The 27,933-nt window shown below is 51.4% G+C and overlaps 1 protein-coding gene across 1 annotated transcript in view; it reads right to left on the reverse strand.

Moving 5' to 3' along the window:
* Positions 1-6,823: 6,823 nt before the first annotated feature.
* Positions 6,824-27,933, reverse strand: part of ITGA11 (integrin subunit alpha 11) — a 147,518-nt gene continuing 126,408 nt past the window's right edge. The window contains exons 23-30 of the mRNA XM_075007012.1: positions 26,264-26,353; positions 21,442-21,532; positions 20,320-20,433; positions 18,347-18,433; positions 16,353-16,463; positions 13,807-13,902; positions 12,385-12,498; positions 6,824-9,940 (exon numbers count right to left, since the gene is read on the reverse strand). Coding sequence (XP_074863113.1) covers positions 9,869-9,940; positions 12,385-12,498; positions 13,807-13,902; positions 16,353-16,463; positions 18,347-18,433; positions 20,320-20,433; positions 21,442-21,532; positions 26,264-26,353 — 775 coding nt within the window. The 3' untranslated portion in view covers positions 6,824-9,868. The remainder of the gene's footprint in view (positions 9,941-12,384; positions 12,499-13,806; positions 13,903-16,352; positions 16,464-18,346; positions 18,434-20,319; positions 20,434-21,441; positions 21,533-26,263; positions 26,354-27,933) is intronic.

Genomic DNA, 27,933 nt, shown 5'->3' on the forward strand with positions numbered 1-27,933 from the left:
AACCCCCTGGTCCCGGGGCTGCCGGATATGAAAGCAAACCATGGTCCTGGGCTGCTGATCCTAATATCTGCTGACTGTATGTCCAACTCTTGCCACTTGAGTGCATCTCATGTGAGTCCAATGCTTTTTAAAAGTGCCAGCCTCTGGAGGCATGTGATTACGCACCAGTCTCAGCTTTCACTTTTTAATAAAGGCACGTTTCTAGCCTTCATAGTTGTGGAGAAAATGTGACCCGTGTGCACCTCGAAGGCCCTAAGAGTAGAGGATAATGGAAAGGATCCCCCAGGTAGTATTTTTGTAAATCTTATTTTTAATCCAATCTCACATTTTTGGGTGGGCCTGACTTCATCCTATCCATGCTTCCTAAGGTGGTAGTGGGTGAGAGATTGTATTGCAACAATTCACTAGGACTGATTGACATCATCTTTAGAACAATATATACCTAGTACTGCCTGTTCTGTTAAGGGACTAGTGCTTATAAAACAGTACAGCTTGTGATAGGCCTGGGCAACTATTGTCCATAAACAAGGCTGTAGTTTTCAGCACAGGGCTGTGAAGCTGTATCACTTGGCTGCAATAGCTTTTGCAAGCGAAAGCCTGCATTTGGATGAATAGAAATGTTGACATTCTTAAAATCACAGCCCTGACTAAGCATTAAGGCACAAGCCGATTTGTATTATGCTCCAATAAGGCACACTACAGTGACTCTCAAACATAAGATCTTTGGGCTTGTGCCATTAATTACAAGGGGATGGCTCTATTAGCCCCTTAATAAGTGTTGTAGTGTGGAAAACGTGCGCTTTGAAAGAAAATATGGCCAAGGGTAAATACTGCCAAGCTGCAGGACTCCCTGTCAGGATGAGGTTTTAGTGAAAGAAAACAGTTCCTCAAACAGCCTTTTTAAATTCGAGACAGGTTTTTCTAGGGCCACTGCTCGACTCAGCCAGTGAAAATCCATGTTCCCAGATTCCATTTTGTTGAGTGATTCGGTTGCTTTCGAATTCCCAGTACTGGAATCTTTGAGCTGCCAGTTTCACAGCAGGGTGTGTGCTTGGTTGTTTCCAACTCCCTCCAAACCAGCTCTTTTATTAGCTGCTTAAATTAAAATGTTCCTGGATCCTGCTGGGGATGGGTGGGGGGTAAAGCTGCTTCTGAGGGAAGCAAGCTCCCCAGCCTGTGGCCCCATCCATACTCCACCCCTCATCTGCCCCAGCCCTGTCCTCTCCCTGCTGCTCCGCTGTTTCCCTCTTCGCTGTGCTCACCTACCAAACCGCTGAGTCCCAGTGGAGCAAGTGTGTGTGTGTGTGAGAGAGAGAGATCCTGGCTTCTGGCCCCAGCCCACCCGGGGCCTTGCAGGCTACTCAGGTACGGGACCATCCCGTCCATATGCTGGTTGGAGTGTCCCTAGGGGGCCCTCCCCCGATGGGATGTCTCTGTACACACTTGCCCCGGCCCACAAGGTCATGCCTGGCTGTGGCACAGAGCTAACAGGTAGAAGCTGCACTGCCCAGGGTGGCAAGGGGGCAGGTTTAAATTGTTGAGGAGCAGAAACAGGTGGGGCTGAGGGATGCATGGGAGGCCACGTGAACCAGCAAATGTGTGGGGGGAGCACATGGAGGAGCCCCCCTCCCGCCCTGCCAGAGAGGGGTGCCCAGTAACCCCCCTAGGAGGATTTGAGGCCTGGCACTGAACTGAAGGTAAGTGGCATTTGTGTCCCCTGCGAGGGGCTGCCAGTGCATTGCTAGTCCAGCCATGAATGAGGGGTCAGGCTTCGAGTGAGAGCCAGACCCACTGTGCCCTCGCTTGCCCTTCAGGAGAGAGCATCCTCTGGTGCCCCGAGCGCCGGCCTCTGCGCATGCAGTTATCTGTGTCGCGTGTCCATCGTACCCAGCTGCTCCTGTGACTGCAGCGCCTGGCTGCCCTGTCTCTGCTGCTGCTGTCTGCTCCAGTGCCAGCTTGTCACCGTGACTGCCTGGGGGTGTCGGCCACAGCGCCGGGCAGCTCTGAACACAGCACCAGCTGCTGCTGCTAAGTCCTTCTGCCAGCCGGTGGCACCAGCGGCTCAGCCGGTGCGGTGTGGTGGTTTGGCCCCGCCGGGCTCCTGTATCACACCCCTCGTGTGGCTGTACAACCCCCCCCACCCGCCGTTGCCGTGCCCCAAAGTGTGTGTGTGGGGGGGCTGGTGTATGGCTCCCCAGGGCCTGGCAAGCGAGCGTGAGTGTGTGATGCATCCATGCCCCCTGCTGCCAGGACCTAACAGCGATAGTGCACAGTGCCGGGGTGCCTGCCCAGCTGGCCTTGTGCCAAGGTGGTGGCCGCGTGGCACCTGGGCTGCCGAGGTGCGGCACAGGCGGGGGGGGGGGGGCGGCCTGGAGCCCAGGGCTCAGCCAGGCCGGGGCAGGCGCAGTGGACCCAGTGTGCGCACGGGCTGCAGCCTGAGCGAATGGCTACACGGCCCTCAAACAGCCCTTGAGCCTGTGCTGGGGCAGCTGGCACAGACCAGCAGTGGCTAGAGGCCCTAAGGTGGTTGGGGGGGCGGGAGGGGGGAGCTTGTCCGTTCCTGTGCAGTGTGCCGCCATGTGGCCAGAGTCTGTGGGACAACTGGGAGGCGGTTGCGGTAGGCTGATGACAAATGTGCCTGGTGGAGTGCGTGTGTGTGGGGGGCGGGTAGCCCCCAGGCCCAGCTGGCTGGTGGTCAATCGCAACCGTTGTGTCGGTTACTGGCCCATTGGGCCTCGGCGCTGACTGGCTGCATGGGCACCTTCCGGCGGCCGACTCAGGCAGTAAGAAGCCAAATCCCCATTGCAGGCTGGTGCTGGGCCCACACTGGGCTGTGGTAAGCCGGGAGGCCTGTGGGGGAGGCAGGGCTCCAAAGCCAGACAGGCTGAGCCGGCCCTTACCCAGGCAATGGCCCTGCCCCTCCCTCCTGCAGCCAGTGGGACCGCTCCAGCCAGAGGCCTGGCACGTGGCGCTCAGGCTGGTCTCCCTGCGGGTGCCAGCATTCGACTCACACCGCTCTGGGCGTTGCATTTCAGCAGAGGTGGAGAAATTCGAGCTGGGCCAGAGAAGAGCATCAAAAATGATGCCCAGGCTCGAAAAAGACCATCTCTGAGGGATGCCTGAAGGGCCTGGGTTTGTTGCGTTTGGCAAGGAGAGGCCTGAGAGGGGCCATGAGAACAGCTTTCAAAGGCTGTTACATGGAGGAGAGGAAAAAATAGTCCCCTTCAGTGCGGAGGATGGGACAAGGAGCGATGGGCTTAAACGGTTCTACTGTCGGTTGGACAGTAGGAAAACCTTCGTGGGCAGGTGACTAAGTGCTGGACTCAATTGCCTGGGGACTTTGCAGCACTGGTGCTATTTAAGCTCAGGTTAGACAGACACCGGTGCCTGGGCCTGCCATGTGGGCTGGGCTTGGATGTGATAAGCTCGCAAGGGCCTCTCCAGAGCCAGTGTTCGGTGGGTCTTTGCCCACCCCACGGCTGCCCCTTCCTGAGGCCTTGCCCCCCCCCCCCCCCCCGATTCTCAGAGGACCCCCCCCCCCCAACCACGCATGCCAGCTGCCCGCTCAGTTGCTGACTGTCCCCCACTTGCACCGGTGTGGGCTGCAGTGGGGGTGGGGCTGGGTGGCGTGAGGGCTCTGTAGTGAGGCTGTGGCTAAGCAGTTTGGGGTGCTCCAGCCTTGGGCAGAGGGCTGGGATGCAGGCTCTGGGAGGGCGTGACGGTGTGTGGGGTCCTACCTGGCACAGTGGGTGGGGTGCAGAATGGATGCAGGCTGCAAGCTCTGGCTGGGGCGGTGCTTACCTCTGGCAGTTCCTGGTTGCAGGCTCCCTGCCTGCCCGGGCTCTGCATGGTGCCTGGTGGTGGTGGGCAGCTCCTGCTGGCTCCTAGGTACAGGGGCAAAAGGGTGGAGTTGGCGGGGGGGGGCAGGTGGCAGAGCCTCCACAGTGCCCACTGGCCCGGCGAATGGGAGGGGCAGAGTTGGCTGTTGGGTAGGGTGACCAGCCATCCCATTTTTGGGCGGGATGCTCCCAGGTTTCCCTGCTTATTTTACTGGGTCCTATTTTCCACCAGCAGCTGCTGGCCAGCGAGCTGGGAGCCCATAGGGTAGCCAGGTTACTCCTTCCCTGGGGCTTGGGGGGAAGCTGCGGGGGGGGGGGGCATGGGCGGCTGCCCCCTCCCTGGGGCTTGGGGAAGGTGGAGTTGCGGGTGGGGGGGTGGGGTGGAAATGCCATGGCTGCCCCATCCGTGCTGTTGAGGCTTGGGGAGCCCAGGAGCGCTGGTGGATGCTGCACCCCGGGCTTGGGGAGCGCAGGCAGCTGCCACCTCCTTCCCAGATCCCCAGGGCCTGGAGGAGCCACCCCTGCCCCCTATTTGGAACAGGGAGCTGCAGTTGCCCCGTTATGGGGGTGGTGGGCACAGCATGCAGAGCCTCCCTGGCTGCCCCAGCTGGCAGGCGCCAGACATGGCGACTGTATCCCCAGGCTGTGTACAGCCAAGGCAGGCAGGGAGCCGGCCTTCCTGCTGCTGTGCTGCTCTGGCCTTTTAGCAGCAGGGTCTGTTGGGACTGGGCCGTGCCCGGCAAACCCGGCAAGCCTGGCAGTGCTCCGGCTGGCTGGCACCGTGGGGCAGCCCAGGAATGGCAGCCGGGGGGGGGGGGCAGGGTGGAACTGGCAGGTGGCGCGGCCTCAGGGTGGGCGAGGACTGGTGTGGGGCTGAGGCGGGGGTAGTGGGCCAGGCCCTTGGAGGGAGGGGGTGGGGGTGCAGGCAGGGGAGACAGCGCCCTGAGGCGTGGGTGGGGAAGGTCACAGAGCTGCAGGCTGGAAGTGACCCAGGAGTGCCCAGGGCCTAGAACAGGTGATGGGTGGGGCGGCCAGTCACCCCACTCCCCCATTGCGGCTGCAGCGCCCTGTTACAGGGGAGGGACCAGCGTGTGTGTGTGTGTGTGTCCCCATTGCCACACGTACCTGAGCAGGCCCTACTCCCCCCCCCCCGTCCCTCCCCCCATAAGGCCAGGCGAGCCAACAGCAGGGTCACGCCTGCGGCTGTACAGCGACAGGCAGCCAGGCTGGTTAGCCACCGACACGGCTGCTGACAAACTCAGCTGAGCCTAGGCAGCAGCAGGTTTTCTAAAACCCACGTGCCTTGTGCTCCATGTGTCAGTACCAGGTCTGCAGGCCCCAGTTGCTGTGGGCCCTGGTAAGCAGCTGGGGTTTGGGGGGGGGGGGGGGGGCGCGCAGGAGGTGTGTGTGTGGCAGGGGCAGGGCTGGGTCATGACTCCATGGGTTCTCCAGGGCTAACCTAGTGGAGGTTGAGCACCCACCTGCTGCTCGGTAGAGGTGCTAGTGCTGGGGTGATGGGTGGGGCAGGAAGAGGCAGCGTGAGCGTGGGGAATGGGCTGGGGCGGTGGGGTGGGGGCTGCCCCTTGCAGGGGTGCCTAGGGGAGGGGAGATGCACCGTGCGGGGCCCAGGCACGGAGGTCTTGCCCTCTGGCCTGCAGGGCGCCACCTAGTGGAAGCCCCTGTGCTACGCTGTGGAGCCAGGCTCCCCGTGGGCTGCATGAGGCGAGGCAGGCGCCAAAGACTCACAACTGCCAGGCCAGACCCTACACCCACGCCTCAAAGCGAGCCGGGGGAGCCTAGGCCTGGGACCGAGGTGCCCATCCTCCACCCTGAGGCTCGAGCACCACCCAGGTAGTGGCAGCCCTATGTTCAAATCTCCACACTGCCTGACATGGTGCAGGGGACGGCCCACCTCCCCAATGCCCTGACTGTGGCTGTCTGGGGGCTCCCCCGGAGCTGGCAAATGACACTGTAGGTCCATAGGCAGGCAGGCAGGCGCCTGAGCCCAATGAGATCTCTCCTCATTTGCTGGCTGGTGACCACCCGCCCCCAGCAATCAAATGGGGCCCTGTCCATGGGTCGGTGCAGGGCAGGGCTGTGACCCCATCTTCTAAGTTCCCTGAGCTGCGGTTTGCCAGGAGCTGGCAGCGGTTTGCTTGGCCTGTTCAGCCCTTCTGGGGACCTGCCAGCAGGTTCCTGGGGCCACCTGAAGGAGCCAGCACCCAGAGCCTACACCCCAAAAATCCCTCCCCCCCTTTGTCCTGGCTCAGTCCTCCGCCTCCCACAGCCTGCACCCCAATCACCTGCCTTAGCCCAGCACCCCTCTTGCATGCTGGATCCCCTTCCCACCATTTCTGGCCTCATTCTGGAGCCCCCCGCCCCTGCACACCACCCTCCTGCCCCAGCCTGAAGTCCCTGCCCACACTTCTAAACTCTTGACCGCCCCCAACCCTGAGTCCCCCCTGCAGCCATGCCCCTCATCTCCAGCCCCATCTCAGCTCCTGCACCCTGAGCTGATCATCCCAATTCCCTGCCCAAGCCCAGTGCAAATGAGCACGAGTGAGAGAGCGCCCATGAGGAGGTGGTGGAGAGCAAGTGATGGGAGGGGTCAAAACTAGGTTAGAGCAGCATTAAGGCTGCTCTAAAGTGTCCTGAGGGCAACGAACCGAACCAAACCACCAGACCCTTTAGTTTCCCTGACTGTGATCCAGCTCAAACAGAACAGGCAATCCAGGCTTTGGGGTGCAAAGGTTATGAGCCGTTGTGACCACTGTACCAGTCTCCATCACCGTTCCGTGAAAATTCATTACATTACCTCTGAGACACCCTGCGACTGAAAGGGGCAGCATGAAACCAATTTGCTACAATGACAGGGCCAGCCCAAGCACGGCCGACTTGGTTGAAGCAGCATCACCAGTGAAACCATTAACAAACCAACTTGGCTGCAAGAAGTCAACATGGAAAACAAAGACCACGTACACAATTCTTCAAATTGTATTTCCCAGCAGTTCAGTGTTACAGAGTAGAGCTGCACATTTCAAAGCATATTTACATACCCTGTGTACAAGCACACTGTTTGCTTATTATACAGCACGTTTTAGCAATTTGTCCGCCAAACTGGAAACTTGCTAGGCTAACACTAGCTAGCGGACCTTTTCCTATATACACAACCAATGTGCACTTCAGATCACCTCCTAAGATTGCAGCCCTGATCAGACACCTTGCAATTCCAATGAAGATGGTAGCACTGATTTTGCTCTTTGTAAGGCTGGCGGAATACACGCTAAAAGCTTTTATTTTTCCACTATTAGTACACTATGAGCGAGAATTCACCAGAAGATCGTTTTCTTTCGTTTCAAGGAATGGAATTAATCTACGGTTGCTGTGTTTCATCCATTTGGTTGTCAGTGGAAAGCCTCCTAGTGTACAGTAGTACTAGGTGTTCTATTTACATTCCTACTAATTCCCTAATGGTCATCGTCTGTGCCCACCGAAGGACGTGGCAAAGCACCAGTTGACTTCAATGGTGCAAAATCAGGCCCCAGTGATTTCTGACCTTGAGGTATTTTCTATTTCAGCTGTATGAAAGTTATTTAAATAGAGGGGAAATGCTAAAGCTAAGCTAAAGTTTCGGCTTCGAACCATTTAATTTCCTCTTCGCCAACATCTGAAAGGAACAAGCCAATGAACACCGTGTGCTGCTTTGGTTCTTTTTTTTTGGTTTTTGTTTTTTTGTTGGTGTTCGGTTTGGGTTTGTTGGTTGTCTTTTGATGTTGGAGCAAGAGAGTAGTGATGACTTCCATGGTCTCTACACATCCTTCCATATAAATGCTTTCAACAAGATTTTTTGGCATACTGATTATTCAAACAGGTGAAAAAAGAAACTATGTACAATCGCCCATATTTTCATTATGCAAGCTCCATAAGGAAATGCCACACCTAACATAATGTGGAATTAAAGGGGCAATGTCAGGTTAAAAAAAAAAATCTGCATTCAGTTGTGTAAAACAGGAACCCCCATGCAAAGTATTCACAAAGCCTAAAACTAACCCAGCTAGACCCCATTCTTTGCTTAAAATTCAAAACGAACCCCCTGAAGCAGCTGCATCCCCTAGTGCAGGAGAACATGGAAGTAAAATTGAATGGAACCTGTGAAATTGGCCAGAGCTTCCCTTGTTCAAGCTATGGAATGCAAGAAAAGCAGCAAGGGAGAAAAATGAGTTTGATTTGTTTTTCAGTTTAAATGATCTAACATAGTAAAGCAAAGATAAGGCCCAAAGGGTCTGATCCTGCAACAAATGTTTTGTCTCACAACGGGTTACTCATGTTGCAAGCGTAAGCATTCAGTTTTTTTGACCTGACACTGTCCCTTTAAAAGAAAGCTTCTATAGAGTCATTCTGGAAAATACATTTATTGTCCTAATAAATAAAGGAAGAAGTAGTATAATCATAATTCCTTTTTCACTCTATTCTAAAGGCATGTGAACAATTCAATCCAATTACATGTAATTGGTGAAAATGGTTTAGAACAGAATGCTAGTTGCAACTATATTTAAAAAAAACTGTATTGTTAATCCTTAAAAATACTAAAACAATATTGAACAGACTATAATACATTGGGCGGACATCTGCTTTCTTTCTATTCACTCATAAAGTTAATATTAGCATTAAATAATTATATTATGCAAAAGAAAAGATTTTTGTCAAACAGCACTGATCATCTTTGCATTACACCAAGTATATACAATTATAATACACTTTCTGATGATTCCTGTTGCATGTCAACTCTTGGAAATTGCACAGTTTGTAGAAAACACTTCAAACTGGTTTTTTTTGATTTTTTATTGGTGTTATAACAGGTAAATCTTTTCGGAATAAGTATATACAGCTGGACACTGAAGTTCTGCATTAAGGTGCTTTAATTTGCTATTAATTGTATTCAGTGCATTAAAAAGAAAGCAAATTAAAATCTCTCTGTTAAACTGCTCCACTCAGAAAACGTAAAGCACTTGGGGATATGTAGCTTTACATTGGCCTATCCCAGCTACACTGTGCTTCCACAGGAGCTCCATTTGAACCCTGCATTATTACACTGATGCACAACAGGAATTATTTAACAAATGTGTAACTTGTTCAATTTATCTGTTTACAGTTTCTGGACAGAATGTTCAGTCTCTTTTTTCCACGTTGGAGGCATCTTATTTTTTGCAGGCAAATCATGCGCTCAGAGAAGTCACATGTGGCCTTTTACTGTTAGTTAGAAAGATCCAATTCTTAACCTTTGCTGTGAGGTATCTCAAAAATACTATGTAGTAGCAGTAGCAGCTGCAAAGGGTGGGCTGCTTAAGGTCCCTTCCCTTCAGCTATTTTTGACCATGACATTTTGAACACACACTACCTACAGCGTGTGAAGCCTTTTAAATGAGCAAACAAAGAAATTCAGGTTTACTGTGGCTACAGCTTAACAGCTGGGATCTGGACTTTCCATGGTTTTTAGATAGAATGTCTCTCAAATCCCATCCATAATGCAGATTAAAAACAGGAGGTGTAATAATCAATGGGATTTTATACAACTCAGGCATGAAAAGTAGCTACTGTAAACCTCCTGAGTTGTCACTGTAATCTCACCCCTCTCACGGTTAATGTGACTTGCTTGTTTTTCAGATCTGCAGCATGTCCTTAAATTTGTAATCCCCAGGATGAAAAAAATAATAATCACAATGACCACCCCTATTCCGTTATGAGCCTTCATTCTCGCTCTCAGATATGTACAGCCGCCTGTGACTAGGCAGAACAGAGCTATTTAAAACCAGTTTGAAGTACCTTTTGATGCCTGTTCTCCCATGGCGCGTAGCCATGGAATAGGTTTTATTTAAACAATTTCACACAAAGGGGTGTAGTCTCATCCCGATGCAAATGGAGTTCTGCACCCACGTCCCTTGGCATCAAGACAAACACATACTCCGTAAGCTGTAAAGTAATATGAACTTGATTATAGATGAGCTTCATGGGCCCTCTCTGGGGAAGCATCATTCTAACACTTTGGCATTCTGCTCCTGCGCCGTATCTCGTTTGCGACTGGCACTTTTAAAAAATCCAAGCTGTAGGAATTAAAGACAAGACAAACAAAACAAAAGAAAACAAAACCCCACCATTACTTCCGCTGCTTATGGTGAAGTGAGTTTCTTTTAAATGGATAACGCCAGGTGGTGGAGGCTTCACATTTAATTTTTTTGACAATAAAAAAAGGGAGGGGGGCAACTTAATTTAGACAAAAACGTGTATATTACATGGAAGAAAAATCCAGAAACAAACTTTTTCAAGTGGCTTGCTTTGACATTTCCTTGAAACACTGCAGCATGGCAGGACCAAAGCTGATTCATCTGTGCAAGGTTACTGAAAAGTCACCTGTCTCAATGGTGCACGGTAGAACCATAGGTAGGACTGGAAAGGAGCTAGAGAATTTGCCTAATCCCCTGCACTCATGGCCAAGAGTCTTTAGTTTCCCACCACTTGGTTATAACATGTTGGTAGATCAGTAAATGTGCCTTTTATAAAATACAGGGTTGAACCTGACTGTTCCCGTTTGCGTAGAGCAGTGCTAGTCAGGCCTCAGTGGGTCAGGAGTCAAACTAGGGATCAGCCACAAGAGTGTGGATTCATCGTCTCATTTACTATGCCTAGATGGTTCTGACAGCAAAATGACCGACCAAGTATCTTACGAGTGGTTAATAACATAGTAAAAGCTTTCTGATTGGGTAATACTGCAGTCAGAGTGTTTTAATATCATGTGTCACAAAGAGCTGCAGAAAACATATTAAAGAGCCACTTGCAGTGCCTGAGCCTCAGGCTGAGTATCACTACTTTAGCGTGAGAAATTCTTGCAGGGTTTCTCTGAAGCTTAAAACTAACAAGACTCATTCACTACCGCTGTGAACCCTGGCTTGTGCTCCGGGGTGGAAAAGAAGAACCACAAGTGCTGAAAGGTTTTCAGACTACAGACTACCACACTCTGGAGGTGTTCGAAGGCAAGAGCTCCCATGGTTTGGCCTTGGGTGTTGATGTCATTTTATTGGTCGATCCACAAAGCAAAAGCATTGCTCTTTTGACATATTTGCAGGTCAGTTGTAAATGCCAGGGGCCCCTGCTCCATACATCAGACTTCCCTCTAATTTTTTCCATCTGTATATGGAATAAATTTTGCTACGTGCACTGAGAATGCGTGGATGTGCACCACGGGGAAAAATACATGCCGCTGCCTCTGGGCACTGTGGGTGCTCTGCCAATCAGAAGGGCAGTATTTGAATACCTCCTGGGTGGCTCATCTTACAGGGAACCCTGCCATACAGGGCAAATTCTGGTCCCCTTACAAGGAAGAGCAGTCCTGCTCTAGACTTTAATGGGAGCAGCATTTCAGACATACTCAGAAAACTGGAGCAACAACAGGTCAGTGCCTTGGCTGAATATGTGCTGTCCTCCCCAGCCCCCATGACAGCTGATCAAAAATCTGCCTGCCCCCTCCCCATCTGTTTAACCAGCAATCTTACCTGCCTGAGAAGGGGCCCTCTTGGGAAGTGCAATCTATTCAGTCATGCCCTAGTTGTGGACAAAACTTGGTGTAGGTTTATCAAAGATTTGCTGGGATGAGCACCTGCAAGGTACCATGCAAGCTCTGAGAGGACCAGGCTAAACCCCCTCGCCACACGCAGGCCGAGGAAGGGACTTGATCTCCAGGGCACAACATTGGAGTCCTTGGGCCTTTATCACCTTTCCCAGAGTATCCCAAGTGGCCAGTTTCCTGCACACGCTGAGCCAGAGGTGCTCCCTATTCCCCAGGGACAATGGCCAGAGTGATACTCTGTGCAATTCACATTGACTGGGGGTATTTAATGGTCTCCACAGCTGGGAGTAAGCACTGACTCCCAGGAGGTTTTTGGTCTAATTCCACACCAATGCCCTCTGCTCACTGTTTGATAAGCTTTGTCAGCCCAGCTCCCTGGCAGCCAGACCCTTCTTGGAACAGCCTCTCTGTTCTGGCTTTCTGTAGCCAGCACACATTCTGCATGACCCCACTCTGATACTGTCCCTCTCCCACGGCTGCCCACGCCTGTTCCCCTGGGCTGCTGCCTAGCCCTGCTCCAAACCCCAGAAGCTCAAGGTGGGGGTGAGGAACCCAGTGTGTGCCTGGAGGTGAGACCAACACTGTTGTATTCTCTTCCCTTTGACCACCAGCAGGGAACAAAGGGGGGGTGGGCCTCTCCATCCCCATTTCAGGCACCAGGCAGCAAGCCTGGCCATGACCACTTCTGGCTAAAACAGCTTCACAAACAAAATGGACTCAAGTGGAGGTGGGAGCTGCGGGGTGAGGGACGTTGGCCTGGCATGCCAGACGTCAGAACAGCCTCTTCTGGCCTTAGTGTCGAAGGGTCACTGGCAGTGGAGCAATTATGGAGCAGGGAAAAGGTGTCAGCTCATCCTAACCATGCCAGACACGTGTGCCCCGAGTGCCAGCTGGGAACCAGCCTGCTGGGAGGCCCAGTCTTACCTTCCACAGAGCGAGGACCAGGAGTGCAAAAAGCAGGAGCCCCCCGAGTGTGCTGCCAAGGATGATCCAGATCGGGATATGGGACTCTTCTTGCTTGGAGATTTCAAATGTTATCTGCAATAGGGATAGGGTCAGAATCCCCTCCCTCAATGCCAGCACTGAGCTCTTGGGCAGGCGGGTCCTGAGCAAACCTCCCTGGAGGCTGGGGAGGGTGGGGCTGGCAAGGGAGACGCTGTGTGAGACAATGCACTTGGGTTTGCAGATGCTCCCCTCCCAGATCAGCCCCCCTGCATCTCTGCTCCAGACACATGCCTGATTTCAGCTGGCAGAGCAGCTGTCCTGCTGCCAGCCCCAGCAGGGTGCTCTGGCCCACCAGGGCACACAACGTCCAGCCCCTCACCGGCGCACACTGCACCTTTGCCTGCACACACTGAGGTCTGCACTGGGGCAGGCGCTCTGGTGGGGTGGTGGTGGCGGTGAGGACGGCTGGAATCCCCAGGGGACATCAATCCACTGCTTTCAAGGCAGCTGTTAGGAAGTAACAGGCTCACAGCCGCCCAGGTCTGGGACAAAGCACCCTCTGTCTGGCTGTACCTGCCTTACCTAGGCCCCTGCTGGAAGGGACCACGGTACGCAACACCACACGGGCTCTGCAAAGAGGGCCTGACACAAACAGCAGTAAAACACCGGTCCCCCCCGGCCTTCGCTTGTAAAGAACAACACTCAATTTCTTGCGGGCGTGAGAATGCAACTGTCTGTGGCAGCAAAGCTCAGGCTCACACTAGACTTTCCTGCTGCGCCCCTTTGCAGGTCATGGAAGAGCCCGGCGCTGCTGGCAGGGCGTCTGGCCAGGCGAGGGAGGCTGCAGCCAGCAGAGGGCGGCAGTGCTCCATTCGCTGTGAGCCCTGCTGGGAAGGTGGAGCCCGAAGCTGGCTTGGGTGGCTGGGAACTGCTCTCTGCCTCACACTCACCCGCACATGAACCTGGCTGGGAGAAGAGGCGCATCTGGAAAGGCCCCAACGCTGGATTAACAGGCCCATTTTGGGAGCTGGCCAGGCCACATTGGCAAGTTTTTCTTCGCGACCATGAGGGCTTGAAACCTACTCCGCTTGGCTAACCGTCTCCCGGAATCACGGGACTCCAGGAGCTGGAGGTTTAAGAGAACCACCCAATGGCTGTGAGAGTTGCAATGAAATCACGAGAGCTGGCCACACAGGACTCAGCCCTGGGGGGCAGGCCCATGGCAATGCAGGTCAAGAGACTGAGAGGGTTTCAGAGCACACAGACCCCGTGGTAGCTGGTGGGCTTTGTCCACCCCACTAGCTGTCCCTGCTAAGGTGCCGAACGATGCCAGCTGTTATCTAATGCAAGCAGGGGCGTTCCCGCCATTCAGGGCCACAGTGAAGAGCTATGGGCCCTCACCTGGCGGCTGGGGTCCTCTTCCCGAAAGATGAAGGGGCTGCGAAACCGTCGCTGCAGAGCTGCATTTGTCGTCAGCTTCAGGGACTTGAACTTCATCTGTGAAGACAGAGCAATGCGCCAGGCCAGGCGCAAGCCAAGAATGTAACGCTGAGCACCGGCCAGGTGACACTCCAAAGGGGCAGCTTCAATGGAATGGGACCGTTTGCCAGCCCCACGAGTGCCACGCGGTGCTCAGGATCTGTGGGGGAGGGGCTGGGGCTGGAGCGGGAGCCCTGGGGACTGGCACCCTTACTCGCTGCATGTACAGGCTGGGGCAGGACATGTGTCCTCAGCCCGGCCTATGTGCCCCACCAGAATCAAGAGGAGCCACCTTTAAAGGCAAGAGGCCAGTTAGGTTTGAAGGGGGATTGCCAACACCTGTGATGGTGGGTCTTGGGAGTGGGCACCGTTTACTGGGGACTGGCCGGAGACCATCATACATGTAACACAGGCCACCAAATGGCCTGCCGCTCCACAGCTGCCTAGCAGCCAGCTCGCAGAAAACGCCCCCCGTCCACATTCCCCAAGACAGGGTCATGGGCCATGGTTAATCTTGGTGAGAATGGACCTAGTGGACATGAGGGGTTGTCACGTTGGGCTAGGTTCCAATCTGGCTACCCAAGTTCCCTTTGCTGGTGAGCCCAGCTGCCAGCGTGAAGGAGAAGAAAGTGGGATCTGGTATCATTTCAGTTTATCTGCTGCATCATGGGAAATCAGACTCTTTGGACTTGATGGGACTTCAACAGGTCAGCTAGTCCAGTCCCCTGAACTCATGGCAGGACCAAGCACCATCTAGCCCATCCCTGACTGGCTTTTGTCTAATCTGCTCTTGAAAATTTCCAATGATGGAGTTTCCACAACCTCCCTAGGCAATTTATTCCAGTGCTTAACCACCCTGACAAAAGCTTTTCTTAATGCCCTACCTAAACCTCCCTTCATGCAGTTTAAGCCCATTGTTTCTTGCCCTATCCTCAGAAGTTGAGGAGAATAATTTTTCTCCCACCTCATTGTAATAACTTTTTATTTAGTTGAAAACCATTACCCATGTCCCCTCTCAATCTTTGCTTTTCCTTATTAAGCAAACATGTTTTCTAAATTTTTAATTATTTTTGTGACTTTCCAACTGAGGCCTAATGAGCGCGGAGCAGAGCAGAAGAATAATTCGGTCTTGTTCACAACACTCCTGTTAATGCATCCCAGAATCATGTTTCCCTTTTTTGCATCAGTGCCACACTTATGACTCCTATTTAGCTTGTGGTCCACTATGACCCCCAGCTTTCTTTTTGTAACACTCCTGCCTAAACAGTCACTTCCCATTTTGTATGTGTGCAAGTGATTTTTGATTCTTAAGTGGAGTACTTTGCATTTATTCTTATTGCATTTCAGCTTATTTACCTCAGATCACTTCTCCCGTTTGCCCAAATTATTTTGAATTATAATCCTATCCTCCAAAGTACCTGCAACCAGCTTGGTACCTTCCATCATCTTTACAAGCGTACTGGCTATGCCAATATCTAAATCACTGATGAAGATATTGAACACTGGACCCAGAGCTGATCTTTGTGGGACCCCTTCCAGCATGACTGTGAACCATTGATAACTACTCTCTGGGAACAAGCATCAGAGAGGTAGCCATGTTAGTTTGTAGCTTTGAGAACAACAAGAAGTCTTGTGGCACCTTATAGACTAACCGATATTTGCCCACGAAAGCTTATGCTCAAAAATATCGGTTAGTCTATAAAGTGCCACAAGACTTCTTGTTACTCTCTGGGACTGGTTTTCTGGCCAGTTTTGCTTCTGTCGCAGGTAGCTCCCTCTAGATTGCATGTCCCTGGTTTGTTTATGAGATGGTCATGTGAGACAGTATCAAAAGCTTTACTAACATCAAGATACAACCTGTCTACTGCTTTCCACATACCCACAAAGCTGGTTACCCCGTCAAAGAAAGCTGTCAGGTTGCTTTGATACTGTTTGTTCAGCTCTGCTCCCCCTCCCAAGTGAGCATCACAGAAAGTTGGGGGGGGGCATAGGAAGATGCTGCAGAAGGACTGGCCTAGCTCTGAGTTCTTATCCTCCTCATGAAGCCTTGGGTCAGATCCACCACTGGTGATGATCAGCGTAGTTTGATTGACTCCAGTGCCTGTTAATCTCTGGTAAAGTCACAGAGTTCGGCCAGCCATAGGGTCAGCCCTAGACCTCAGCCTCTTCCCACCTCCTGGGGTGTTGGATTAATGCAGTAACAATAACAAGGCCCTTTGAAAAAGACATGGGCTCAATGGCTCATTTTCCATGGTGAGGTGCCTCAGGAGATTTCAGATGAGGATGGAGGGTTAATTGAAGGTGACAAAATCAGCTGTGACTGTGAGAATCAAAACGCACACGTTTGTGCTCCCTGGGACAGCCAGCCAGCCCAGGAGAAAACCAGTCGGGTTGCCGGGTCATGCATCATCTCACGGTTCTTTCTGTTTGATGGTAAGGGACGGCCCAGCCCCCGCTGTTGTACTTACTGCTTTCAGTGACTCCAGCCACAGATGGCCACGTAAGAGGAAGCTGATTTCTTCATTGGATGCTAATTTCACATTACAGTCAATGGAGACAACGTCCGAGTTGCTGTGATTCTGAAAAATAGGTTTGCATGTCACTAACATGGTTCGGGGTTCCCTTCTCTCTCCTGATAGTGTATAACTAAACAACTCCCCCCCGCCCCAGACTGCTGACAGTGAAAAGACACTGCCCCTGAGCTCTGACTGGCTCGTTTCATGCTTGGGGGGAATAAACAAGAACCATAATGTTGAAATCAAATATCAGCATGGAGAGCTTGGATTGGAGCCAGAATCTGGAACTCAAAAGTTTTGGGTTAAGAACATAAGAACGGCCACACTGGGTCAGACCAAAGGTCCATCCAGCCCAGTAGCCTGTCTGCCAACAGTGGCCAGTGCCAGGTGCCCTGGAGGGGTGGGCCTAAGACAACGATCAAGCGATTTGTCTCCTGTCACCCATCTCCAGCCTCTGACAATGAGAGGCCTGGGACACCGTTCCTACCCTTGGCTAATAGCCTTCTATGGACCTAACCTCCATGAATTTATTGAGCTCTTTCTTAAATTCTGTTATAGTCCTAGCCTTCACAGTCTCCTCTGGCAAGGAGTTCCACAGGGGTTCTGTCCATGGGAGGGGGGAGGGATGAAATCTGACTCAGACTCTGAATTTTGCTGCTTCGTTACAGTAAACTCTTTTACACCTAACAGCCCTGGAACAGGAAGGTTGCTGGATACTCAAATATTCTGGATACTAGAGAGGTGCACCTAGCAATGCACAACACTCAAGAAAAATAAGGTTAGAGATTAAGAAACAAACAAAATGTATGCGGAGTACTTTATTTACCAACAACAGTCGTATTGCACACTGGAAACTTACGCTGTATTTGCTGCATTTATTTATATTTCCTTTCACTGTACTGCACTTAAGGAAAACATAACTAAAATTGATGTAGGGTTAAAATGCCAATTATTTGAGAGTTGTGGATAATAAAATGCCGGATATGAAAGAGTTTACTGCACTATTATTTTATTCTGCGTATTGCCATAGGCTCCAAGGACCTCATTGAGGATCAGGGCGCTATTGTGCCAGGTGCTGTATCAAGCCCAGTTATTCGTTGATAAAGGGCCTGGTGCCCACTCCCACTGAAGCAAAGGGGACGTGGTCAATTTGGAGGTAGGTTGGATCCGGTTTAGCCTGCCCTTTGCTGTACAGAATACAGGGCAAACCGGAACCCTTCTCTCAGTGGTCAAACCCTACATAGCAAGGTGATGCAGAGCTGGGTTAATACTGCAGTGGACACCCTCAGCTGAGCAGTGATAGAGACAGGCACCGGGACAGAGACAGTGGTCACCCGCAGCTGAGCAGTGATAGAGACAGGCAGTTCCTATTTGTACAATGGGCTGAACCAAAGCCTCCAGGCAGTGGGGTGAGGGGTGGAATCTGGACTGGTATTTTCAACGTGAGCCCCTCTCAAGCCAAAATGAACCCTATTAGCCTGTAACTTTAAAAATAGTACGCAGTCCTGTGGCACCTTAGAGCCTAACAGTGTTGTTACATCATGAGCTTTCATGGATTTCCATGAAAGCTCATGCCCTAACAACATTGTTAGGCTCTGAGGTGCCACAGGACTGCTTGTTGTTCTGGAAAGAGTCCTTCAGTCACCATCCAAATGGCTTTCACAAACAGCACCTGATCCTGCAGCCCGGCACAGCCCCAGATGTCAGCAGTGTGACACATTAAGCCTTTGAAGGGGAGAATCAGTGACTCTGTCCAGTGCTCGTAGCCAGGGGCCTTCTGTAAAACTCCTGCGCAGAGCGGACCGCCCTCTTCCTGCAGCTCTTTGATTCAGCCCAGAGGCCATGCTATCTTTGCAGCCAGGTATCAAGCATGAAGAAAGAGCTGGCGTGGTTTGGACCTAGAGCCCAGACAAGAGGGTAGACAAAAGCTGGAGCAAATGGCCTACCAGGTGCAGGTTCCGTGAAAGGTCCTCCTCTGCGGGTGTCCTTCTGTAGTCGGTGTTGTTTCCCCAGATATTGCACGTTGTGTTTTCCTTAGAAACATAGTTATGAATAAAGCCATTCATGTTCAAACAGACCCAAGAGAACTAAACAGACATGCCTGAAGGCTTTGCACATTCAAGTCAGTTTTATTTTTGGTCTTTCACTAAAAGAGTCCATGGATGGGTTTGTGATGAGCATCACAAAGGACTGGGTTCCCTGTCCCAAGCCTCTTGTCTAGAATGTCTATCCTGACCTAATGCTTCTAGAACAACAAAGCTCGGAAAAGGTCTCTCTCGATGCGCCCAGAGTTTTACTGCTCTCCATTCTGAACATGGCCGCAAACGTATTCTAATTCCAGCTACTGTATGAAAACACCAAAACAGGGTCAGTGGTGGCCACGGAACAAGCATCTTAGCACCTTAGGGGCCCAAATGCTATTGACTTTCAGGCAAGGAAAGTTTAGTGCAGAGATCAGAAGTTAAGGAGCGTCTGGAACGCAGGCTATAATGGACAGCAGGTGGCTTTCGCTACCAGCAATTCATTTGTAATTAACAGGTTTTATGTAGTTTTAATTAAAAGGTTAACAGCTCTTCTCAGCCCTGTCTAATTCCAACAGAGCCGAGTTATTTCCAGGAGCTGTTCCATTGTCAGAGTCAGTTTCTCTGAAATGAGCTAGTCCTTTGGGGGAGGACAATGCAAAAGAAGTTTTCAATTCAATTTCACAGGTCTGTTGAGGACCAAGGAAAATATTTTCTTTTCTAATTCACCTGGGGTTGGGGTAGTGGGCGCCATCCCACAGTGGAAGATTTACGTGTCCCCTGGACAGGGCATTTGTTCTATAGCAGTACCGCATCCGACGGACTAGGACATCACGTGAAATCTGTCCATGTGTGCTGGCGTGTGTTAGCCACAGGTGATGAGAGAAGCGAGCCAGAGCAGTGAGTACAAAAAACAGGAATGGGAGCCAAGATAGCCATTCACACCCACTCCGAGACAAGGCCGTCTTCTCTTAGACAGCACATGAAGTACTTTCCATTGCAGAGGGAATATTACCCATCAGGTGTCCAGGAGGTGCCCCTGAACTCTCTCTGCATTTTATGGTCATTCAGGTTCCAGCAGATATCCCAGTCAAAGGAAAATTCTTTCAAGACCTGCAAGAAGTCATTAAATGCTGCAGGGGGAGCAGGGAGCTGTTCTTGTAATGGATTAAACTAGTGGCTTGCTATCACTCTGAAGTCCGTGGTGTAGATAAGAACCAAAGAGTTAAATAATTGTGTTCTCTTAAGTGAGATGACTACGGGTTGAACCCTCCTCGTTCAGGACCCTGGGGACCTGACCAGTGCTTGATGAGAGAATTTGCTGGATTACGGGAGGTCAGCATTGTCTAGCACATTACCAGCTCTTGCACTGCTTACTGGGCTCTTGGAAGCCATTTAGGGATATATTACGGCTAAATAACAGCACGGGTTCTGCAAAAGGTCCTCCTCTGTGGGTGTTCTCAGGACTGGTGGCTGTAAACAAACTTTACGGGACTGTGGGAAACTTGCCCACACTCAGGAGATGTGGTCTTCTGGCTAACTAAAATCATGCCGGATTGTGGATGTTGCCAGTTGAGAGAGTGCCAGAGTAGAGAGGTTCAACCTGTATTAAAACCCAAGGTGAACTGACACAAGGAAATCATTACCCACTACCAGGAGACAAAAAGAACAGTGCTTACCAACTTTCTAGAGCACATGACAATATATTCTCTGGCTATGTATGGGACAGGGATATACTGCCACATCTCGCTGTCTACTGTGAATCCCCATGTACTGAGTGGAACAGGGTAAGTATTTGGGAAGTGCAGAGTAGCTCTGATCAGAGATGCAATAAAGGAAATATTTCAAATGGCCGCGCCTTGAACGGCTCCAAAAGTGGAAGTTGTTAAAATTACTACCTGATCCACAATGAAATCAGTCAACAGCAGAAGGCGATTCCCTCCTCTTGTGGCTACTGGGATTGTGATTTTGATCGTCACGCCATCGACCGGAAAGAATCCCAGATTGTGTAGCTGCAATGGGAAAGTCATTGGTTTCAGGTGGGGAGTGAGACCATTACCATTCTGTGCTAGATGAGACAGGGCGAGGTGTTAAGAGCATGCTCTTTGCTTGAGGATAACTGGTGGGTTTTGGTTGCAAAATGGACTTCAGTGAGGACACTGTGGTTTTTATCTGGTGAGGCAGCTAGTTATTTTACTGGAGACGTGTTGGGAGCAAAATCTATCATCTCTCTCTTTTAGGGCCTTATCTGCCTCCCATGACTACTGTATTTGGGCACTGTTAATAGACTGTGCTTGTGACACCCTCTCCAGCTGGCGGGGTCAGCTGTGTACTCAGAAGCAGAGGTAGGGAAGAGCTGTCCTTCCCACACTGTAGATGGGCGTTGTGGCCCATCCTGACCTGACAGAGCTACCTTGCTGCAAACAGACCTGCAGATGCTCTGGGTGGGCTGGAGCTCAGGCTTTGAAGCCTGGCAAAGGGCAGTGGGGTGGGACACAGAAGTACAATGGGAAGAGTGGAGAGCATGTTTCCCAAACCACTGGCCTTTACTAGGTCCAGATTCCACTGCAAGGGGAAAATCTGCCCCATCAGCAGCATGGTCCCAGGATGGTGGGCGTGAAGGGGACTGGGAGAAGAAGAGCTCATTTCCTAAGAGAAGCAGCCACAGCTTTCTCCAGGGTATTGGCTCTGCCTTGCCAGCTCTTTGCTCTTCACATCTTTCAGTGACGACAGACATCACCCGAAGCCACCAGCAATCTGGGTCAGAAATGGACGCTGTGTGCAAAGGATGAGCTGAGGTTCCGCCCTAGCTCAGCAGCATTCTGCCCATGTCAGAGTTGGCTCACAGCTCCGCCAGGGCCCTCCTGATCCTGATATGGTGTGTGCCAGGCCAGTCCCGCTAGTGGCGGGTGACGGGACAGCGCACAGGCAGTGCCCTCACTAACCAAGGAGCCTCTTCCTGACCCTTAGGCAGACATAGGGGAAGTGTTCAGACCCACAGCTTGAAAATGTCGCCTTACCTTAAACGTGCAATTGTAGGGTGGGCCGATGCTATCGTACCTCTCCAGGGAGCTGTTTGACTTGATTTCATAGTAGTCCAGACTCGAACTCCTGTTGTGACCACAAAGAGGAGCATGTCACACCTCAGCAATCCAGAACGACCAATCAGAAACAAGAGGAGCCTAGTGTCGATCCTTGGTGAGCACCCCAGAGAAATGGAGATAAGTGCTCAAGGGCTGACAGATGGCAGGGCCTGGACAGGAGGGTGTGGAGAGATTCCCATAGCACCTGGGTGTCCTAGTCCTTACGTTCACCGGTAACAAATTCGCTAGCTCCATATGGAGCATCTGTATCACTTTATGGTAGGAAGCTGGTTATTTATTCTGGCTACGTATCATAGACAGGGCCCAGTACTGTAAGAATTCTGGATATTGCTCTCAATGGTGCATAAATATAAACCAATGAATCAAATAACTGTTTGGAAGCTGTACTCCAAGGAAGGAGGCAGCAGCATGTGACCAGCGAGGTTGCCACAGACAACAAGCTCTGCAAACCGCCAGTACCTGGCGTGTCACCGTGCATTGCATAACACGTTATGTTTCTTGATAAACAGGCCCCCCAAATCACTTACGATGGCCAAACATTTGTGTTTTCTGTGCTGGAGGGGCGGTTCTGCCAGTTGCGCCTTTTTTGAAGCGAAAAACAACAGGGCCATACATCCTAAGTCGTAGAGTGACTGCATGTGCTGGACCCCACAGGCTGATGTGTAAGAAATCCCAGAAAGATTCCAAAATCTGGGAGACATTACAGCTCGGATGGGGGGAGCCACAGAATGTGCTTATAGATGCTGCGTTTTTCTAACTGTGTAAATAAACTGTCCTTTCAACTTTTGCTCACTTTTCTGCTTGAACGGAGCAGGAGAAACATTTTCTTTATTAGCATGCTGCCTAAGTCTCCTCCGCTTTCCCTTGCAGTATTTTTTTTCCTTTGGTGGGAGCGAGACTATTTAAACCCTGTGACTAAGAATTCAGACACTGGGTTGTGAAGGCACAGCAGAGGTTGGGAGCAAATGCTAGCAATGTTGTTGTGTCCAGTAAGCAATTTTTCTCTTAAAGAAATCATACTCACATGTCCTTAACACTGCGCACGTTATGAAATGTACATCATCACCTCATTGTTTTTTACAGCTGATTTTTATACGGCTGGAGGCAATGGAGGGGAATTATTGCCAGGGGACTCTGATTTGATGGATCCTTCATATATATATTTTTTGCTAAGCTGAAATCCAAAACTCCAGTCTAGTCTGCAGCAGTGGAAAGCTGAGCCCTTTTGGAAAATAGCTGAGCTGTCACTGGGCCTACCGACAAGAACGCTTTTCTACGGCAGCTGCAGCAAGAGGGATTAAATTCTCCCTTGCAAGGCTTTTCCCTGGCTATTATGGCGGATGTATCCAACTTGCCTGTCAGCGCAATTGTTTTCAAAACAGAGTTATGCTGCCGACTTATCGTAGGAGCTGTCTCCACTGCAACAAAAGACTTGCAGCACTGCGTCTCAATGCCCAGGTTCTGCTGACTCAGGCTGGCAGGGTGCCAGACAGCACTGCAGATGCCCAGGCTGGAGTCCGAGCCTTGAAACCCTGTGTGGGAAAGGGTCTCAGAGTCCAGCCTCCAGCCCAAGCCTGATGGTCTCACTCCTGTTTTTAGCCCTGCAGTCCAAACTCTGCCCCTTCCTCCAGCCTGAGTCAGCTGATCCGACCTCTGGGATGTGCTGCACAGATGTGGTCCTAGGTACTTGTAAGGTGCCCATCACCAGAGCAGCTGAGTGCTTCATGATCTTCCCTCTGGTGGTCCTCACAAGATGCTCGTAGGTACTGATTTTTAAAGGTATTTAGACACATCTCTGCTTGTATCTGGTTGCCTAACTGCCAGTGATTCCCGCGGGAATAAGATGCCTGAATACATTAGAAGATCAGACGCTTAACGACTTGGCCGTGGTCACAGCCAACGCGCCCTCGAATCATTTCCATGCATTTGCAGAACAAATTTGGTTCTGTGCACTGAGGCATGCGCAGATGAGCACCGCCGATAGACACACAGGCTGCTGACAGGGGGCACTCTGTGAATCAGCCGGGCAGCATTTGCCTCCCTGCCGCTCAGCTGCCTAAGTGCTCAGCTTGCAGAGAACGCTGGTCACAGCAGAAACCTTATGCAGAGCTTGAATTTGCACCACTCACGCCTAGATTAATGCCCTTGTTACTGGTCCATCCTTCTGGCCAGAACCATGCTGCTCTCTCCTGAAGACCACGGTAATGCGCCCTGGTGGACGTTCCTGCTGGGCGGGGCTATGCAGGCTTTCACACACTGGCACATGACCATAACCCTAGCTAGTGAAGGCTGAAGACAGCTAGCGGGGCAGGGCCCAAGCCGGAAAGAGGTGGTGTTCGCCTTGGGAATGCTCTGATGTGCTTGTATTCAGTGTGCTGCTGGCACACACCTATCGCTGGTATGATTTTCTGTGGAAAAAATCCCCTCCATGCACGGGTGCACCATCCTTATTGTAGGGATTGGAGGTCACGCCAGGCCTTCTTTAGACCCTGGTCACCACCACAGCTCTGTGGGGCCATTGGCAGTCAGTGTAAGTTAGGACACCCTGAAGGTTGCTCTGATTTACGTGGGGAGACTGGTCCAGATGGAGGGAGCTCTCAGGTGGTCCTCCTTCTGCTGCTGCTTCTGCTGAGCTGCACTGAGTGTTCCTTGGCCCATCCCTCAGCAGCTTTATAGCTGTCATCTGGGGCCAGGCCTGGGCATTCCCCAGGTGATTTACAATGAGGAATACAATCAGCGTGGGCGTTCAAAGAAGAACACACGTTACATTTTCTTTCATGTGCCAACTCGTCTCTGCCTCTCGTTTATACCGTTTTTACCAGTGTGGATTAGTGTTTTTCAACAACACATGAATTCAAAGCATTTAATACCCACAATCCAGATTTTAAGTAATATACAAATCACTGGTGTTTAGATTGCTTTGCCGTCCTGTGTGTAAGCCACATGCCATCTGGAATATGTCCGATCAGTATGTCATGAAATACTGCATGAGATCTGTTTAGCTGGGCTCTGGGGGTTTGGCTGGAAGAATGAATTGCACTGGAATGTCAGTGACTTATCACCTTGGCCTCATTTGTAGCTGCAGTTCAGATACACGCTCCAGTAGAAGAAACGTGGTCTCTAATCTTTAAAAGATAATGCAGCACAATGACATCATTGGAAAGTCTTTCGCCTTGGGAGGAACAACATGGGTGGAAAGCAGGAATTTAAATAGCCCAGGAAGTCTGACTGAAATTACTCATTGGGAAAAAGAACATTGTGCATGCTGCCCCATCAGTCTTTAGCCTGCTCGGGGAGCTAGGTTACGTGGAAATTGCTGCGTTTCCTCTCTGAAACCAACAGAACAGCTGAGATACTGGTGGCACGAGAATTGGATGTGAAAGTCTGGCTCTCTCTGCTGAGGAAGGTTCTGATTCAGACAGAAACACAGCGGTGCTCCGGCAGGAGCTGCTTCCCGCTCCAGTCAGGAGTAATGCTCCAACACCCTCTTTCATTGCCAGCAAAAGAGCCAAAGCCCGTAGCCCCGCACTGCAGCTCCTTTGCTGCTACCAACCAGAGCCCTTTGTGCCACTGTTGTTCAATCCAGACGAGCACCGCAGCAAAAATGTCCTTTGCAGATTTCTCGGAAGGTTGGACTGCAGCCTGCTCTGGATGGGGATGCTTTTCCAAAGAGGCTAGGGAAAAGACTCCCAATTACTGCTGCAGGCTGGAGAACGACTGGCTAAGCAACAGTGCAGCAGAAAAGGACCTGGGGATTACAGTGGATGAGAAGCTGGACATACGTCAATAATGTGCCCTTGTAGCCAAGAAGGCTCATGGCATATTGGGGTGCATTAAGAGGAGCATTTCAGCAGATCTAGAGAAGTTATTATTCCCCTTTATTTGGCACTGGTGAGGCCACATCTGGAGTATTGCATCCAGTTCTGGGTCCCCCAGCATGGAAAGGATGTGGGTGTATTAGAGAAGGTCCAGAGCTGGGCAACAGTGATTAAGGGGCTGGAGCACATGACCTATGAGGAGAGGCTGAGGGATTTGGGCTGATTTAGTTTGCAGAAGAGAACACTGAGGAGTGATTTGATAGCAGCCTGCAGCTTCCTGAACCAGGGTTCTAAAGAGTATGGAGAAAGGCTGTTATCAGTGGTGACAGATGGCAGAACAAGGACCAATGGTCTGAAGTTACAGTGGGGGACGTCTAGTTTGGATGTTAGAAAATACTATCTCACCAGGCGGGTGGTGCAGCACTGGAATGTGTTGCCTAGAGAGGTGGTGAAATCTCCATCCCTCGAGGTTTTGAAGTGCCAGCTTGACCAAGTCCTGGCTGGGATGATTTAGTTGGGGTTGGTCCTGCTTTGGGCAGGACTCGATGACCTCCTGAGGTCCCTTCCAGCCCTAGGATGTGAGGATTCTATGATTTCATGCTGCAAAACTCGTCCCCCCCTACTCAGGACCCCACAGCACTTTTGGGGCAGAGGAACGGGGAAGTGGGGAGAGAAGCGCACAGGCATGAATACTCCACAGATAGACCCATGACTCCAGCAGAGGGAGCTGAGCCCAGGCCCTTGAATTCTCTGTGGAACAATGCCAGTCAAACCATGTGCTGAGCGTCCTCCCTCAGGGAGGGAAAGAAGGGGCCCCGAGAGCCATGGGTGTCATGGCTGAGCAGGGGCTGCAGGGTTTGGGCCACGCTGGCTCAGCGACTGATTCCTCAACACCCCCCCAGGACACAGTGCCCACGAACCTGGTGAAAAGGAGGTCGGCTTCGTATTTCAGGTGAATGTTCAGGAGGGCGGCGTTATCCTCTTTGGTGCTTTCATGTTCTTCGCTGTCGCTGGAAGCCAAGCCAAACAAAACAGCAGTTAGGACGCTGCACAGAGCGGGAGATGGCCCACCCTAGTGTGAGGATTCATGTGCTGGCTCCAAAGCACAGGCCAAATCGGACTATGTATTCTCAGGGGAGGGCTGGGACCCCTTCAAGCATGAGTTAACAGGGTGGAGTTGTGAAAAACATAGAGAGAGGCTCAGATACTGTGCAGTGTATTTCCAGGAAGGCCGGGGAATGATCGCAACCACAATCTGCAATTACTTGTGTCTGCTTTGGCAGGGGACAGAGGCCCTTTGCTCTGGCACAAACAGCAAGTAGGGCTCCTGGGATCGGAACATATAAACAGGCCTTTTGTTGCTGGGATAGCATGAAGCATGAACTCTGCAAAGGGTTAATCCCCCCTTAAATTCTAGAGCAGTGACACTTGGACCATCAGGAGCCAAATTAGCGATCCTTGTCTCCCCAAAGAGCCAGGGGAGTGTGAACTCACTGTTCCATGTCAGACAGATATATTTCCCACAGCAAAATAGGACCAAATTATTGTTATTTTACCAGCTACAGCTGGTTAACAACACAGTTAAGCCTCCTGATTGGGTGATAATTAAATTACACCATGTTCAGCACAAATCTGACACTGGAAGTCAGTCAGGGCTGGTGAGATGAAAGGACACATACAGGTGGAAAGGGGTCTGCAGCCCTGTGAAAGGAGAAGTGCCCAGCTCCTAGCAAACAGCAAAAAGGAGCTCTCCCTACTGCTGTCTTGGGAAAGTGGCAAAGACTCACAGGGACAGCTGTTTCCTTCTAACACCCAGCAAGAAGCGTTGATCGAATAGGGAAATAGCTCTCTCTCCCTCTCTTGCCCTGCTCCATTGTCAAGCTCCTGCCACAATTTTTCCCTAGTTCTCTTCATGGCTGGTTTCTGTTGGTATTTCAGAGCCTCAGCCCAGCACACGGCCTCACAGCTCCTGTTTTACTTTGCTTTGGGGTGTGAACGCGAGAAGTGGAAGACAGCACTTGGAACAGGCAAACATCTTCCCTCATCGGACACACCAATCGGGGCCGCTGCCGAGGGTAGTTCTGTCGCGTTTACGCAGACAGCATCTACACACGGGTACGGTGCCAATCTGACTAAACTGCTAGAAAATCACTGACTCGGTACAGTTCTGCAGCCTGGTGTGACCGAACGAGGCCAGCGGACCCACCTGCAAGGGGAGAGAGGCAGCTCTATAAAAGCAGAGACAGCCCCGGCAATCAGGCGTTGTCACAGGCAGAGTGGGAGCAGCAGGGAGCTGGTATAAACCAATTAGGGCCAGCTGGTCCCACTTGAGGCTGCCCTGGGCCTTCCCCCAGAAGGGGGTGGGGAGAGAGTGGAGGAGGAGGAGGCTGGAGAGGAGCGAGGGGATTAGAGCAAGGGAGGAGAGGGTTAGAGCAGTGAAGGCAAATAACCACATCAGAGACAGCAGTGGGGTGAGGAGCTCCCACAGGGGTGTTTGGGGCTCCTTGTCCCTGGGAAGCCCAGGGCTAGCCAAAGGCTGGACGGACTGGTTACTCAGCTGCCCTTGGAGCCCAGGGACAGAAGCCCAAAC

The sequence above is a fragment of the Carettochelys insculpta genome, chromosome 12 (genome assembly GCF_033958435.1).
Source record: "Carettochelys insculpta isolate YL-2023 chromosome 12, ASM3395843v1, whole genome shotgun sequence".
NCBI lineage: Eukaryota > Metazoa > Chordata > Testudines > Carettochelyidae > Carettochelys > Carettochelys insculpta.